Source organism: Spea bombifrons, chromosome 9 (genome assembly GCF_027358695.1).
Source record: "Spea bombifrons isolate aSpeBom1 chromosome 9, aSpeBom1.2.pri, whole genome shotgun sequence".
Taxonomy (NCBI): Eukaryota; Metazoa; Chordata; class Amphibia; order Anura; family Pelobatidae; genus Spea; species Spea bombifrons.
In genome coordinates, this window is record NC_071095.1 from 31,833,696 (window position 1) to 31,851,527 (window position 17,832).

At 39.8% G+C, this 17,832-nt stretch overlaps 1 protein-coding gene across 1 annotated transcript; it reads left to right on the forward strand.

Annotated features, from left to right (window-relative positions):
* Positions 1 to 173: 173 nt before the first annotated feature.
* NUSAP1 (nucleolar and spindle associated protein 1) lies at positions 174 to 17,612 on the forward strand. Its single transcript, XM_053474513.1, has 12 exons — positions 174 to 353; positions 2,102 to 2,170; positions 2,577 to 2,717; positions 6,020 to 6,164; positions 8,055 to 8,147; positions 8,236 to 8,348; positions 11,894 to 11,950; positions 12,408 to 12,556; positions 13,554 to 13,696; positions 14,627 to 14,734; positions 17,291 to 17,393; positions 17,477 to 17,612. Exons 1-12 carry the CDS (start codon positions 261 to 263, stop codon positions 17,562 to 17,564), a joined length of 1,302 nt encoding a protein of 433 aa, XP_053330488.1. The 5' UTR covers positions 174 to 260; the 3' UTR covers positions 17,565 to 17,612.
* The last annotated feature ends 220 nt before the right edge of the window (positions 17,613 to 17,832 follow it).

Sequence of the window (17,832 nt, forward strand, 5' to 3'; positions counted from 1 at the left end):
ACTATTTGTTGTCAACCGAGGAAACGGTAACGTTGATAGGCTTGTTAGCCACTGAATTGAGGGGAAAAAAAAGAAGCTTGCCGCTGAGTTGTAGCTGATTGGCTGCTGGAGACGAGCACTCCCACAACAACCAACGGCTGGAGACAGTTTTATATTTGAATAAGAACCGATTTGAGCGCGTGTTTTTTTAAACGTCAAATAAATATTTCTTATTTGGCACATGCGGAGTGGTCCACGCAGAATTAAAACGCGTGTTGAGAATGGAGGTACCATCTTTACAGCAGTTGGATGCTATGCAATACTGGCAGCTTCAAAAACTGGCTAAAACAGCGGGGTTCAAAGCTAACCTAAAGGTGAGAAACTATATTTGTGGGAAACCCAACACACCACTGTAGCAAAGCCTTAATCCACTCTCCAAGTTAGTAATTGACTGTTGTGTCTGTGATTGCTATAATAACGTTTTGCCGATTCGTTAAATAGTGCTATAATTTTGCGTCATATGTTAGATACTACTTATTGCTAATGCTATCATATGTGCCAGAATGGAGAATCAGTGACATCGCTTCTTTGTGTATATGGAAACAAAATCTTAGTATTCTGGGCTAGCCACGTTAACCCATTCACGGCTGGGGGGGTTTTCAGAAACTTTATTTTGATCAGGGGGAATGATTGAAATGTGTATAACAAATAGTGCTAATTAAAAAAAAAAAGTATACTAACATAGAAAATCACTTTTCATGAATACATCACCGGATTCATCCCACCATCATGGAAGGCATCCGTAATTATGGGAGACTTCCAGCACCCGTAGGGTTAATGGCGGTTCCCGAGGACTGCCTCGGGGACGTACTAAACAGCGTATTGGGATGATTGGCTGCAATGCTCATCACTATCACTAGGTGTCAGTACACTTTTTTTTTAACTCATGGTAAATCAAAGGATAATCTTTTTTGTAGTTCTTGATGCTAAGTTGCAGCGACCAAGTTGCAAAAAGAAGCTGCAAAAATGTAACTATTCCTCTGCAGAAATATATACAGTTTTATAACGGAATCATAGTAAATTCTATGGAAATAATAGAAAAATTATTCAAAACATTTGTTGGGCTGGATTATTGATTTAATATGGTACATGTATGTTCTAACACCACATTTTACCTGTTTTGCTTATCATCATCTTGGAATATAATTTTTAAACATGGGGATTACGGGAGGAATATCATGGTTACGCATGCCAATGAACACATTTGACCTGTTTCTGATAAAAATATGTAGAAAAACATTTATACCCATTTTCTTAACAGAAATAGATCAAATATGTTACATGGCACGTGCGATCATATCATTCCATCCATAATCTCTATGAAAAAATATAACCATACCTAAAATAGTTTAATACATTACTAGGCATGTGTAACTAATATTCCAACCATAATACCCATGCACAAAAATACTATACCCATATTCTTATCAGAAACGGGTCAAATGTGTTACTTAAGATGTGTAACTATAATATTCCACCCATAATCCCCATGTAAAAAAAAATGATTATACCCATATTCTTGTCATATTACTATAACTGCCTTCAATGGCTTTGGTGGTAGTTTATGATTTTTTTTTTATTTTTTTTTTGTACTTGTAGTGCTGTTTTTTTTTTTGTTTTTTTTTTTTGTCCTGTTTGGGCTCCAGTGATCATCAGTGTGGTTATAACATAATGCCATGGTGCAAGTTTTCAAGTTAATCCCTTCCCTGTATAATTTTAACGCTACTTCTTCCTTTTTTATTTGTCCACCGCTAACACGCTTTAACTAATTCAATATAAGGAAGTACAGTAATACTAAGGGTTTTTGGTTTTCCAGATACAATGGAAAGGTTTGTAAGTGGGTTACAATGCTCTGGGCATCTTTAGTTGAAGTCCTGGGAAAACAGAAGTGTTTCTACTAAAGCTAGCAGAATGTTGCATTCTGTTAGTAAGACTAAAAAAGGAAACGGTTTATTTTAGAGAAATTGAGTTTTCATGACATGATAGCCATATTATTATGGAGAAATTGTAAACCCTAACATTTGATTAATAAAGCTGCCTTTTCTTGTTCCCATGTCTGCAGGCTGATAAATTGCTGAGAAGTTTAAAAGCACACTTTCATCCACTGAATAAGACTGAGAATGTAAAAATGGTAAATTGTAAACACTTTCTATTTTAAAACTTGTGTAAAAGATCATTTGCTACAGGAAGCACAACATTTTAGGAAATGTAGCAGTTTTGTTGCTCCAGGAGCACAATAAAACTAACATGCTTGACGTAAAGGCTATTTTACAGTAACCAGGGCTTAAGGAAACCAGTAAGAAGCACGCTTGACTTCAGTTTATGGTTATTGACCCTAAAAGTCTGGAGAAACTGCTAAAAATCAAACGCGTATCTTTATTTCCAATCCCTCCAAAGTAGACTAGATCAAAGCAGTACAGGCTAGTACACTATGGGAAAGAATAGCCATTCAAATCTTGTGAAATGATGTTAAAATGGCTGCTCCAAGGGGTATAAATTAAAGTGGAGATTTAATGTAACATTTTTTCTCACTACAGGGTACTGAAGGCAGCCATTCTGTTATTGAAACTAAAGGATTCAATAGAAGCAAATTAAATGAAGAGATAAGTTCTGCAAGTCCCACACTGTCCAACAATATTACAGTTGCTGTCAAAGAGAGTGATACAGAACAAGTTAAGGTACTGTTCTGAGATTTTTTTTTGCTTTGCCTTTTAGATGATACCTTGTGGTCTAGCTTTTTTGCGAAGTGTCGCTTTTTTTCCCTATGCAGTTTGAGGGGAAAAAAAAAAGATGCTGGTATCCTAGGAGAAATCATAGCTTATCCATCAAAGGCTTCAGGTTTGCAGACTTGAATTACAAAAACATTGATACGGCTTCCCTCTTGCTTCTTACCCATTAACGCAGCAAGAGATTAACCTAACTGCAATATTTTCCTTTTTGTCCTATGTGCAGTGAAGTGCTTTTGTCCATTTATTTGCTAACCGTTAACATAAGATTGGTAAAAACACAAATAAGTCCTTACAATCACTAAAGGGTCTTATCAACTGGTAAAGACAATATGATCCCTTGTTGTAAAGTGAGCCTCTATATTTGAGGACAATTACTTTCAGTGTTGTGCTTGATTCCCTGCTTTCAATATAATGTGCATCTTTCACCAATGTATTGGTTTCTGGTAATGTGCTGTTACAAGCATGTAGTTTAGTTGGCCACAGGTTAGGCTGACTAAATGCTTGATTTTCCTTGTAACTCTTACTGGTCCCACTCTTGCTGATGTGGATGTGTTTTCCATATATGGCAGGGCAGTCCAATGTCCCAGACGTCCTCGCCAACAAAGAATTCATGTTCAAGTACTATGCAAGTGTTTTTTCCCCTTTTATAAAAAAAATAAAAAATAATAAAAAGGTAGAACAATTCAAGGACATCACAGGGCCCATGATGCTTCAGAGTTGAGATATACAAATGATAACAGATAATACAAATTAACCCATAAAACAAAATGTAAAAAAAAATACTCACAACCAAAAAGCATAAGGCATTCACATTTAGATTCCAGTGTTGTTGCTAGAATAATAATGACCAATTAGTACACACCGTGTGTGTAGATATGTCTTCCTCAACCTCAGGTCTAGAGGGCTGTGAGTTTGAGGGGTCTGTGCAGTATCTTAGCTGTTCTTAGAAATGAACTCTTCTGGACTGAGTGGTTGCTGGAATCTGTTGGAGCCACTCTCCTGCCTTAGGAGTCACAAACCTGAGTGCTCCTATGACAACTGGGACCACTTTGGCCTTCACTCTCCACATTTTCTCCAGCTTTTCATACTTACTTTTCCTAATGTTGCTGTCACTTGGCACAGCTACATCTATCACAATTGCTGTCTTCTGCGCCATGCCTACCACCACAATGTCTGGTTGATTGACCAGTACCTGCTTGTCTGCCTGGATCTGGAAGTTCCACACGATCTTAGCCGTGCTATTCTCCACAACCTTAGCCCTGCTATTCTCCACAACCTTCTGCTGAATCTCCAATTTGGACATGGGAGGGGTTGTGCAGATTCTACTTGGTTGTGCCGTTCAGTGTACGCTGTTGCTGCAAGCATCTTACACTCCGCCCTATGTGTTGGATTGTCTCAGAAGCCTCTCTACATAGCCTGCACCTTGGGTCCTGCCTGGTGATGTAGATGTCTGCCTCTATGGATCTGGTGCTTGGTGCTTAGCACCTCTGCTGTTTGTCGATTGGATCCATGCAGAGTCTTGGTTTACCATCGATCTTCCATGCATATCTGTTGCTGGTTCATGCATTCTCTCAACAGTTTATCTTTGAGTGCCACCTTACTGATCTACTCCCAGTTTCTCTTGGTTTCATCCAGGACAGTTGCTTTGACACTTACCAGACCCCATCCGCTTTCTTACTGGCTGGTGTACAGTCTCTGGGTGGAAACCTCCATACATCGGTCTTAAGTACTGTGATGGAACCCTCCATCACTGGGGCCACTGACTGCCAGCATCCTCCCTATTGACTATGGGCCCTGACTTTGTAAATACTTATGTGGCTACCCCAGCAGTATAGCATCTCATCACTTGCTGAGGGGATTATTTCTGGCAGACAGCCAGGATCTGCAGCCAGGGAGTGACCGCCATTGTTTTACTTTTCTCGCTTTTGGCATACAGCTTGATATCATTCATGTAGGGGATTTGGCTGATGGTCGTTCCACTCTTTTACTTGAACCAGTTTCTAGTCCTTGTGATTAGCTAACTTAGGGGTTCAAGCCTATGCAGAACAGCAGCGGGAATAGTGGATCACCTTGGTAAATGCCGCACTTGATGGTCACTTGTGCCAGCCGTCTTGAGTTGGCTTCCACATTCATAGTTACATAGGTTTTTTTTTTTTTTTTTTTTTTTTCCCAACCTTATTTACCAAGTCCATCAAGTTCAACCAGTCTACCAAACCTTCCTATTCTTAACCCAAAGAAGTAAAAAAACAAACAAACAAACAAACAAAAAAAACCCCCATAATTAAGCTACTTAGAATTCTGCCATTAGGGGAAAAAATTCCTTCTTGACTACAAAAGGCATTTCTCCTTGGATCAAGAAGCTCTAAAATATTAATGTTATTTCCATTGAGTATATAGCTCCAGGCATTCACAGATCCAATTGTGTGACATTGAATCGCAGGCTTTCCTTGTTTACGAATGTAAACCCTTAAAGGAAAAATATACATTAGTGGAATAGTAAAACCGTGTTTTACCTAATAAACAGGAATACATGTATTTTAAAATTTTTGGTATCCATTATGCAGTTAGTCAGCATATGCTATAGTAGTACTATGCTATAATATAGTACAGGGGTGTCCAAGTTTTTCCTGCAGTGGGCCACTACATCAGAATTGTATTCGTGCGAGGGCCGCACTCATTTTTCACTGTGAGAAAATATGGCCTTTTATAAAATATGCAGATTAAAATAAAGTAAATGACGCAAAACCTTTACTTTTCCTCTCACTGGTTTCTGGGCCTAGAAAGTTTTGTGACTACAAATTCAGGATTCTTAAGTAAAAATGAAAGTTCTATTTATTCTAGGGATGCACCAAAATGATAATTCTGGACCAAAACCGACAATTTAGGGTTCGCTTAGCCGAAACCAAAATTGACCCGCCCACCTTTTAAAAATTTTAAAAAAAAAACCCACGCTTTTAATAAAAGTTACACACCAAAATTGTACAAAAATGTAATAATGTCTCAGGCATGTACTGGTTGGCTGGGCATGATAGGAGTGTGATTGCTGTCAACGATCATATGAATTAATGTTGTATTTTTTTTGTCCAATTTTGGTGTGTTACCTACTTTTAACAATTGGACAAAAAAAGTCAACAATATGACTTGATAGGGCATGATAGGAGTGTGATTGCTAACAATCTTTGTGCTAAACACTATACAGTAATGTACATTAAAATCTCTCTCCCTCTTTCTCTCACCCTCGTATATTAAAGGAGGAAAACAGTGATAAAATGGACATGAGAAACTTGGACAGATCCAACTCTGAAATCAAGCAAAAGAAACCAGTCAAGGTGGATGAAACAAATGAACAAACTCTTTTAGAAACTCCACAGAAGACTGACAAACACTGGACACAAAGTATGTAGAATCATCAAGGAAACAATTGATAAAACTGACGGCTTTAGCTTAACTCTTAAACATAGCACATCGCCGTCAGGAAACCAGTTTCTTTGCTCATTACAAGCAGTGTTGTACTGCAATGTACAATAGAATTTAAGAAGAACCACTATTTCACTTTAGTCCAATAAACAAAAACCTGGAGGTTGTACACAGTCATGTGATAAATGTTAACATAGAAGTTGATGGCAGGGAAAGAACCATTAGTCCTTGGTCTCCTTTTCAGGATCACCATATGCCTAGACCCAGAAAACACCCCGTTAGGTAGGTAGAAAAGGGGCCAAAGAAAGGGAACCAATGCCGTGTATAGGAGCAGAGTAGGGTTTGCAGGTAAGGCTTTCGAACAACTATAGCATGAAGCGGGGACTAAAAGGAATAACAGAGGGCAAAGTATATCCATAGAGAGAGAAAAACTGACATTCATTTTAACCCCTATATGCCACTCTGCCTCCCTGATATTCCTTTTAATCCCCAATATGCTACTCTGCCTCCAGAAACCCTTTTAAAGCCCCCCCCATATGCCACGCTTACCCTCCCCCACTTACCTGTGCTTTTTAGACTTCTCCCCATGCTCCAGATTCCATGTTGTCTAGTGGGGCAGCCAGTGGAGGTCTGAGCTGAGCTGCTGCCAGCGCTTCCGCTGGGGCTTCTATGAATGAGCCCTGGAAGGTCATGTGATGCCGATGCTCCGTTATATAAGCCCTGGCAGAAGTAGAGGTTGCAGACACCCACCGGCTGCCTGAGAGCAAATCCGTTTCTTAGTTTTGTAGTCAGACCTCCTATTTGAGGTCTGAATAGAAAATGACCTTGAATACAATGGTTATTTTTCAGAGCATTTGTTCGTCTTATAATCAAGCAAATACGGTTAATTTTTTTCACCTCCTTTATAGAATCCAATTAAGTAAGTTAGATTTTTGTCAACATGAGTTTACAAATGACTAACTTTTCCTGAATATTATTATTATTAAGTCGGGGGGAGAGTAAGAATGGCATTTGGCTTTCTGGAGGCAGAGTATAGGGGTTAAAAAGAATATCAGGGAGGCAGAGTGTCATATAGGGGGGTATAAGGCATTTCTGGGGGGAGAGTGGCATATAAGGGAGTATAAGGCATATCTGGGGGGCAGGTGTACATAATTGGGGGCAGGTTGGCAAGTAAAAGGAGATAAAAACAAAAAAAAATATTTTTCTCAATCATAGTTTTTATTAAATATGAAAAAATAGTTTACAGGTGGTACCAGCAATAATAAATCTGTAGTATGCATTACAAATTAACAGGAACACAGGATAGAATTAAGAAGGCTTACTTTACAAATGGTGAGATAGCAAATTGGTCTACGCCTTACAACAGTGCAAAATAGAAACCTTATCCATGCAAGCACTGGATACACTTATCTGTTGCTCAGAGTCAGAAGTATCGCATGCTGCAACAGCAGTACTGTTTAACATCCTGGCTCTAGTAGTGTTAAAATCTTATCTATTCCACTTGTGCAGTTGCCTTGTAGAATCTAAGATTCTCTCTATAGTAGTGATTTTATTTTGTGCTTTACCACAGAATAGCTTACAAGCAATCTTAGATTCTACAAGGCAACTGCACACTTGGATGGACAAGATTAATACTGCTAGAAGGTTCTTGTTTTCGGTTTAGTTTTTTTATAATTTGGAGGGAAACTCAGTCTTGTACAATGCGGTTTTATGTCTGCTCTGTTTCAATTTTTTTTTTTTAACGTTAAATCTATTCTTTTAAATTTTTGGAGAAATCTACTCCTGTAATAAGGGGCTGGCACAGGGAACAAAATTGCTGATTTGAGTTCAGTAATAAGAAAACCTACTACTGTATCTTATGTTTTACAGATCGTAGATGCAGTCCTGATGTGACAGCTGACGGAAAGACCCCTATATACACTGCTCGTCTTACTAAATCCAGTTCAAAACAATCCACACCAAGTATGTCAATAAATATATATATGCATGCTTAAATGTTGTGTTGCATTGTTGTAATTTTAGTTACTATATATATATATGTCTCTTTAAGATTTTAAAAAACTACATGAAGCCCATTTTAAGAGAATGGAATCCATAGATAAGTACATGGAAAGGAAGCAGAAGCGCCTGGAAGCAGTTGGCACCTCAATTCACAAAGTTAAGGTAAATCAGAGAATTATTGCAGACAAACTTTATACGCCTGATGTAATTTTTTTTTTAATTAAATTTAAAAAACATTCTATTAGAAAGGTAGTAGCAGTAAAGAAATGTGTAGGATCATTTGATTGGTTGCTATGATTCCTGCACAAAAAATTGTTCCTTGTTAATCACGGTTCTATGTATGGATTTTAAACCCTCCCTATCCGGTGGTGAGAAGGGTTTATGATATTTTACTTAAGCTGGCATCCTCAACAAATCTCTATAGCCTTACTAAAACCTCATTGTAAAATTTCACTCTTATATGCAACCCCCCCCCAAACCATTTGTTTATACACCATGACTACAAAACCAATTACAAAAAAACTTGCAGTTATTGTAGTTGTTGGTAACCCATTGAATACTGCCTAATTGCGTTATGCTCAAATGGGCGCTTTCACTAAATTGTGGCTGAGCACTTCACGCCTTAATAATGGTTTTAATAGTATACTTTTTGCTTAACATATTATCAGAGTAATTCCTCTCTCTACCTTTTTGTTGAGAAAATTACCATGACTTTGTCATGTTGCATGCAGCTAATTCCTCTTATTAGCCTTGTGCAGCTGTGAATTACCCGCTACATCCGATCCTTCTTGCAACTTTGAATCAGTTGAATCATTTATGTAAGGACATAATCCAGAAGAACCCTGGTCCTGTTCTTGTGAAGAGGGTCTCATTGAGCCATAATTTTTTTTATACAATTTGAGGAAAGCAGAGCTATGCATTGTAGGAAATGTTAAAAAGGATAATGGGAATAGTGAGAGAATGAAGAGATGACATGGAGAAGGAAAGAGTGACACTAAATACATTTAAAAGGGAAAAAAAAACATTTGCAAGAGATTACTGAAGACTGGGGTTGTAATGTAAGGGTAAAAAGATAAGTAAATTAGCACCAAAATACTATCTTTATTTCCTACACATCAGAACTTTAAATAGAATCTTGGTGTTTATACAAAGAACACACACAAAGTTTAATGGCAGATTAGAACCGTTAGGCCCATCTAGTGTGCCCCTATTTTTTTCCCTGCTGTAAAATTTAAACCCCAATCAGCCGGCCACTGTAGTACACAAGAAGAGAAGCTGCCAAAGGATCTCTTGTGCTGCGTGGGACAGTGGGCCGAGAGCATGATAGGGTTTTAAAAAAAGGCTCTTATTGTTATAGCTACAGGTCTCTCTCAGGACAGGGCCTGTGAAGAATGCTGGAAGCTGCATTGTAAAGGGCACTGGCTTCCTGCACTCTTCCCTCTTGAAGGTCTTGTACTGTAATTATATTTCACCTGTCACTCCCGGTAGCGCAGGAGATGGCTCAGTTATCGGAATAGGGCAGGAAAGAATAAAACCCCCAAAACCTCCCGGTTACCCACAGTTCTTTCCTGCCCTATTCTGGGTAGGTGCAGTCATCCCCATTTCTGTTTTTTTTTTTTTGTCTTGAGCTCTTTTTTCCGGTAGTAGGTAAACGTTTTGCTTTCCCTCTCTCTGGTCTGATCCCAGGGAGGATCGCTTTGTTGGAGGAGGGTTAAGGTTAAAAAAGGGTAAAATTTGCGAGGCTACTGTGTCTGACGCCTCTAGGACATTTTGCTCATCCTGCTTTAAAGCCAAAGAGGAGTCCATTTCTGATTTCAATGAGCTCCAGTCCACTTTTCAGCATCTGTTTTGGATTCTTTGCCCCAGCCTAAGACATCCTGTATTGATCCTCTGTCTGGGCTCCGGTCTCCCGGATCTCCAGAGAGCTCCCCCTCTTCCGAAGAGTCGTTTTTTTTTTTTTTCGTTTTTTTTTTTTTTCCCCAAGGCTCTTGTAAGAAGCCTAAGGCTTTTCCAGTCCAGTGTCACAATTCCCTTCCTGTGGTTTATCCTGAATACTTCATGTCAAAAGATCTTCCTGCTGGTAGACATGATTCAGAATATTACCAGCTTGATTCTATCTATACGACTCTCCAGTCTGAGGCTGCTCTTGCGTCTACAGGGCCTGCCCTGGCATGGGCCTTTCTTGATATCCGTCAGCTACAGTGTTTCATCGTGGGGACATGAGATCGATCCATTCCAGCTCTCTCAAGGGAGGTTGCCATTCCAGCCAGCGTTCTCCTTTCCCTCAGATGGTGGCTTCAAGTGAGAAGACTGAGTTCGGGACTGGTTTGGTCCTAGCCTATTTGGACAGTTGTGTCTACAGTCACCAGTTTATGCTGTTGGGGGGCCACGTTGGAATAAGAATTCAGACAAGGTTTTTGGTCAAACCAGGAGCATCATCTTCATATCAAACTTCTAGCAGTTTGGAAAGCGTTCCTTTCTTGGCAATCCAGGTTTGCGAGGAAAGGCAGTTAGAATTCAGACAATCTGAACAAGCAAGGAGGCACAAGGAGTATTCAATTGGGCGCTCGTCTTCTGAAGATCGGGAAGTGGGCCAGGTTCCATCTCTCCCACCTCTCCCACCTTTCGGCAGTGTTCATTCATGAGAAGGAGAACATTACTGCAGATTTTGTCAGCAGAAGATCTGTTCTTCAAGGAGAATGGAACTTGACCGCTGTGACATTTCTGCAGATCCTGAAAGACGGGGGTACTCCACAGATCGATCTCATGGCTTCAGCAGCCAACAGGAAACTGCCTCTGTTTTATTTCCTCTCACCGGCAGCCTACCTGTTAACGCTGGATGCCTTTTCTCAGAATTGGGACTTCGATTTGGGTTACATCTTTCCTGCTTTACCTCTCAACACCAGGGATCTCCCAAAGATGGAGAGAGATGTTGGAATATCCTGTTACCCCCTGACTGGCCCAAAAGGATTTGGTACCCAGAGTTAATCTGTCTGTCCATAGAACCTCCAAAGAAGTTGGAGAACAATCTGGACCTGTTCAATCAAGGGGCCTGTACTCCACCCGAATTCTACTTACTTCAGATTGTCAGTGTGGCTCCTAAGAGAGAGAGTAAACTGCTGTCGGTTGAAACTACTGCAGAACCAATTAAGAGTAGGCTGATGATCACATCGGTCCTGACCAATATACCCCCAGATATGCCTTTTGCCCCCTAATGCATAGATCAGCAGTCTAATGTAGATTCAGAAGTTGGCAATTGTAACATAGCAAGATATGAACCTTCTACTGGCTGATTACATTTAATCTCCTGGAAACAGTGTGAAGAGTGAGTCAGACTAACTAAAAACTACACTGGCAAAATTCGACACCTTTATCAGGACAAATTACTTTTTACTTAAAACTGACAGAGGGAAACGATATTGAAATGTACTTTTGAAGTAGATATGTGTTGAAGGTTGAACTTGATGGACTGAAGTCCGTCCCCTCCCAAACCTACTATACTATAACCTATAACATAAATGCCCTATCTCCCCCACATTTTATTAAAATTAGTACATTAATAATTTCTAGAGCTGGACCTGAAATGCCTGAGTAACCTAGAAATTAGAAACTTGTGTGAATGACCTTTGGAACCACCAACATTATTTGATCCAACCAGTAACTGGAAACAAGTGGTCCAAGTAAGTCTCGCTGTTAACTATTTACAGATACAGAAAAAAAAGTCCCACCTTCTCGCAGTAAAGGAGAAGACACCGGTCTTGAAGGTAAGACAACAACGTGATGATACAAAAGTTATTCAGAGTGCTGCCCAGTTAAAATGTTGTTTTTTTTTGTTTGTTTTTTTATAGCCAATTTTCACTAGTTTCATTAAATAGATTTGAAATGTAATATTTAAACTTGTGGTTGTTAACTCAATATTATATTTTAATGTAGCATAGATACTCAGGGGTTTAACTACAGCAAGTTTCCTTTTTATCTAAGACTTCCCTGTAATCATCTCCTCCTAAAGAGATCTTGTCTAACTGTACAAGCATGCCAAAACATGAATTAAACACAAATAAACCATATCTTGAAAAGTGGAATGTCATTAATTTAGCATTTTAAGATGTTGGCTGTGTTGTAATAAATTCCAGTCCAGTTTATAATGCATTTGTAATATATTTTTTTAATAATTAAAACATCTAGTTTAACAATGCTTTAAGTGTTGTCCGTTTCTCCTAGGAAACCATAAAAGGCAGGTTATCTTTATTGAGCCCTGCAAAGTGGACTACAACTCCTCATGCACCTGTGGGATGTTCTGCAGAGCTCCCCAAAAGCAGCATGGCCAACACATTCAAGTCATCTGTCTCTTCTTCAAAAATAAACAATCGGTAAATTAACCAGTTTGTAACAATGACTGCAAAGCCAATTTAGCTACATTTTAAAGCCTAGCACATCTTAACCATTTTTTTTTTTTTATCAAGTTTTTTTATTGTGCTCAACATACCGTATAGGCCGGGCTTCCCCCCACTTTAAGTCTTTAAAGTGGGGGTGTGGCCTATAATTGGGGTTCAGTGAAGCGATGCGTAAGACGGCTGGGATGTACATTTTTTTTTTTTTTTTTTTTTTTCATTTAGCCCCGCTGCGAGCAAGCACGATGCAGACAACCCCTGCTGCTGCGGGCACTTCCACCAGGGCTTCTATGATGGAGCGTCGGTGTGACACGACCTTCCGGTGCACCATCTTGGATGGCCAGCGGAACTACCGGCCAGCAGAAGCGGAGGTTGTCTCAGCGCGTGCTGGCAGCCGGTGAACGCCTGTGCAATACGCGCAGATAACAACTTCCAGGGCTTCTATGTCGAAGTACCGGCACAGAAGCCCCAGCGGAAGTGCCGATAAGCAGCAGAGGTTGTCTACATGCATCTTGCAGGCACCAGAGAGTCTGGGGATGTGTTGGCAAGTCAGAAGTCGGGGGCATAAAACATATCAGAAGGCAGAGTGGGATATCTGAGGCTATAAAGCATATTGGAGGGCAGAGTGGCATATTAGGGTGATAAAGCATATCTGGGGGGGGCAGAGTTGCATACTTATAGATATACCACTCTGCCCCCAGATATGCCACTCTGCGCCCAAGAAATGCTTATGCTGAGCCGTTCCAGATTTTAAATATGAAGCCAAGCAAGCCCCGTGTATAATTGTCATTACATAACAGTATTGTTTCCTGCGTTACATTGGCAAAACATAATTTGGAAAATAAAGCAATATTAAATCAACAGGTCAGCCTGTAAATGTTACTGATGTACAGTAAAAGGAGACGTTAAAGGTCACACCTCTACAGAAAAATGCAGTCCAAAGATTATTTCACTCACCTGCCTTTGTGTCGCTTAGATTTTCTGAGGCAACAACACCTAATGAACATAAGGGATCACCAGTCAGAAAACTGTCTTCCACTGCTGATAATGTGTCTACAAGAAGCTTGCGATCCATTGGGAATGCCATCCCTCTTCCTGCTACAGTCAAATTGGAGCCAGGTACGTAAGAATGTTTTATTTGTGTGTGTATATATATAATAGAAAGCACAGACAAGTTGTTTGGGGGCAATGATGGCATGATTTTTACACCAGGACCCTTTGGCTTCTAGTTATGCCCCTGACTACATACATGCACACCACAGGGTCCTGGCGCAAAAATCACGCCATAATTGCCCCAAACAACTTGTCTGTGCCTTGTTTGCCCCTTGCACCACCCCTATTTCAACATACTCTCTGACATATATAAACACATTTATACACACACACACACAAACGTATACATCCATGCTCATATACAGATGAAGAGAAAGCAGCAGGAGTGGTGAAAGGTGGGACATATATCCTACATCTCACCACTTCTGCTGCTTTCTCTCTGGCTGTTTGCGCACGCACTGTGTGAGCAGCCTTGGTTTCACTGGAAGTAGCGTGACCCCGATACGCTCCTGTCTCCCTGTGCAGGCTCAAAATAGTTTTAGAAAGGGCGCTTTCTAAACAATTTTGAACCGATACGTGGAGACAGGAACAAGGGGTTGGAGCACGGGCCGCTGCAGCCCCTGTAGTTACGCCAGTGTATACAGTTTTAGGGTAGAAACGTCTACATAAAAAAAAAAAAAAAAATACGTGATCCACTTATAACCATTTGAATTCCCAGATATTTATTTTGCTTTGATCCTGTTTATTGTAAAATAGTGAAGATGTATCATTTTGTTTAGCGCTAGTGGGTGCAAAAATGTACCATTTATTAAACCATGGTTCTCTTTCTATGTTTGCTGTACCCATGCAAATTGGGCATCTTTTCTTTTTCTTTACTGCCTCCATCGACTAAACCATCTCATTAATGCCATTTTTAACATCTTTGTATACAGAACTATAACATTAAACATGCCTGTGCTTCTTGCGTTTACCGTTTTCCTTTTGATTTACATACAGCAATCACTGCTTTGAAGTTTAGTGCTGAAACCCCCAACATAAGCAAAAAAGCAAAGTTTGATCTTCAGGCAAGCCTTGCCCGGCCCCTTGCCTATCATCCCTACAAAGGTGCGTGTTATGGGGAGGTTTTCCATATTGTATATCTATTTATTTTTATTATTTCTTTTCTTTATAACATATTTAGGTATTGAACTCTAATTACCATCATTGACCACATTCACACTTCATTTTCTATAAGAATTAAGCTGCAATAATAGCAAGGGTTGTGCACTTATCGCTCAGAGGATAATTTACATTGTAGGTTTCTCTTATGGCAAAGTTACTACTGCCAAGCGTTTGTCTACAGAGGTGGCATGCCCATGTGCTTTACTTTAAACGCATGTTAAGGTGTTTAACCCCTTAACGACAGCCTGTATGTGCACGGGCTTGCGGTGCAACGCAATGACGACAAAGCCCATACATGTACGTGCTGCTGTTAAACAGCTGCATCACTGCGATCAGCGGCTTTGCAGCATCCACGGAAGCCTCGCAAGTGAGGCTGACCGTGGATCCGGGGAGGAAAACCCTCCCCACCAAAAAAATGGCGACCTGCTTAAACGGCTTGGGAAGCGATCAGCAATCTGAAAAGCGTGCTACTCCTGCACTTATCTGAGAAACCACTGGTTTGGCAGATGCCAGGAGAATGCAAACTATCAGAATGCATAGTGCCTACTGTAAGCTTTGGTGTAGGAGAGATAATAAAACAAGTAATGGAAGGGAACAGTATAGTCGATGCACACGTCCAGGCTGAAAGTCCCACTCGCCCTCTGCTAGAAAGATCCATGGAGAGCGCTGCTAATCTGAAAGTGACCATACGTCATGTCACGGTCAGGACTACTTGCCAAACCGTGACTGTGTGGAGGGCATGGGCATGAAGGGGTTAATAGCACCAGGCCTCTGGATTTACTAACTTGACCCCTTTAACAAGGCATAAGTTACACCAAATTAACCCCCAAATCCTGCCTGTATCCCCCCAGGTAGTCTGCCACCACTCGATTTTGATACCGGATTCGTGAGAAATCCGAATTAGAACCTTTATCTCTATATATATATATCAACCCACCCCGGGCAACCAACATATATATATATATATATATATATATATATAGAGCCCAAAGACAGACTTGGATTATGACTATTTTAATAACAAAAAAATTCAAAGATTACACAGTGCCAGAATTACAAAAAAACAAGACATACAAAAGAAAAATAAAACCGCAAACAGTTCTTAAAAGCAACAGGACTTAAACACAGGACCCTCACTCACGAGTTTCTCCAATAAGTAGGCCTGTGGGAACTCCTTAAGTCCAGATGGTTTCTTACGATGTTGTTCCGATCAGAGTATATCATGGAGTTCTGCTTTTCGGACGCTGCATTGTCCCTAAATCATACTCTGTTTCAAGAAAACCCCCCTCTGACCACATGACCGATTATATGACACCATCCCCAAGAATCGGGTCCCATCTTTGATGTGCCAATAAGTTATGGTGGGGTAAAGGTGATGGAAACCCCTCCACTTAAGATAGGAATGGAATTCCTATAACTAAGGATCCTTATCTGTTAGGCCATGAATCACCACAGGGGTCCTTTTGGAAGATGACACATCAAGCCAGAACAGATACAGAGGGCATGCACAAAGAAACACATTTAAATCAACCTCAGATTAACTCATTGAATGCTTAAACAAAGAAACTAACCACCTCTGCTGAGTTACCCTTCCATGCATCCACTACATTATGAGTTAATCATGACACGTCACAATACAAATCGGTTGCCATAATCAATCCTGAGATCTGGATCTGAATAAAGCACTCTGAAGCCCATAACCCTTAGCAACGTGGGTAAAATAAACATATCTTTGGAGACAATGTACCTTGTATCAGCCTCAAGCATACACCTAATGCTCTTTGTCCGACCTGGACTTAATCGCCTGTTGGGGAGGGATAATGGTCTGGGGCTGTTTCACAAGAGCCCTGACCGTAACCCCATTTTTGGATCAATAGGAATGCCTTTGGATGCAATATCCTTACCTAACTTCACAAATTCTCTTTTGGCTGAACGGGCACAAATTCCCACAGACACATTGCAGAATAACGTGGAAAGCCTTCCAAAAATAGTGGAGGCTCTTATAGGTACAAAGAAAGGCAAATTAATGTCAATGGATTTGGTATGGGAGACCATCTTTACCTTCTCTTTCTCCAAGTCAAATTGTCTAGAGGAGGGGGGGGGGTAATTTTCATTCTGTTGCATCCCTAACTGTAAATATTCTAGTTTTAATATAAATTGCGTATGTATATGTATGTATGTGTATATATATGTATATGTGTGTATGTGTATATATATATATATATATATATATATATATATATATATATATATGTATATATGTGTATGTATATATATATATATATATATATATGTATATATATATATATATATACATACACACACACACACACACACACAATTTATATTAAAACTAGAATATTTACAGTTAGTGTATGTATGTTAAGTGGGCCTGAACACAAGGTGTCTGTTTCTTTTTGTGCTATCCCCTCTTAAGTAGATATATGCATATTTGAAAACATCCATTTTGTATGGGGTTTTTTTTCTTCATGTTTCTAGGCAAACTTAAACCTTGGAGAGATTCTAAGGAAAAGCAGTCTACAATAAACACAAAAGTATCTCTTCTTAAAAATACTTTCAAGCAACCCCATCTTCACACCAGGTAAGTAAAAGTTGTGACCAGTGCTTCTGTGGATGCATTACTGGTAGTACAGGTAGTCTGTTATCTTTCTGTTCCTCCAACAGGGAAGACAGGCGCAGACAACATGAGAAGAACAGAAAGAACAAGCGAGACCAGACATTGGAAACCAGAAGAGGCGTTGAACTTCCATAAAAAGGATATTCATGATATATTCCTGTAAATACGTTCTCCATATTTGCTATGTCTAACTATACTGGCAAATGTCTTTTTATAATTCATGCTGTACATGGTTATACCATTTATAATTTCTGTGCTGTAATATTTTGTTTTCGCCATTTACCATCCTTAGGACATCACATCCTAAGGATCATGTGCTAAATGACCTATAGGACATAATAGTACACCCTAAAGCAGGGATGTGCAACCTGTGGCCCTTGAGCTGCTGCAGGACTACATCTCC

Excerpts from the sequence above, each read along its gene's own strand:
- NUSAP1 (XM_053474513.1), top strand. The coding sequence starts at position 261 with ATGGAGGTACCATCTTTACAGCAGTTGGATGCTATGCAATACTGGCAG. Across the intron at positions 11,951-12,407 it reads AGAAGACACCGGTCTTGAAG|GAAACCATAAAAGGCAGGTT; the intron begins GTAAGACAACAA and ends CGTTTCTCCTAG. Across the intron at positions 14,735-17,290 it reads TGCCTATCATCCCTACAAAG|GCAAACTTAAACCTTGGAGA; the intron begins GTGCGTGTTATG and ends TCATGTTTCTAG.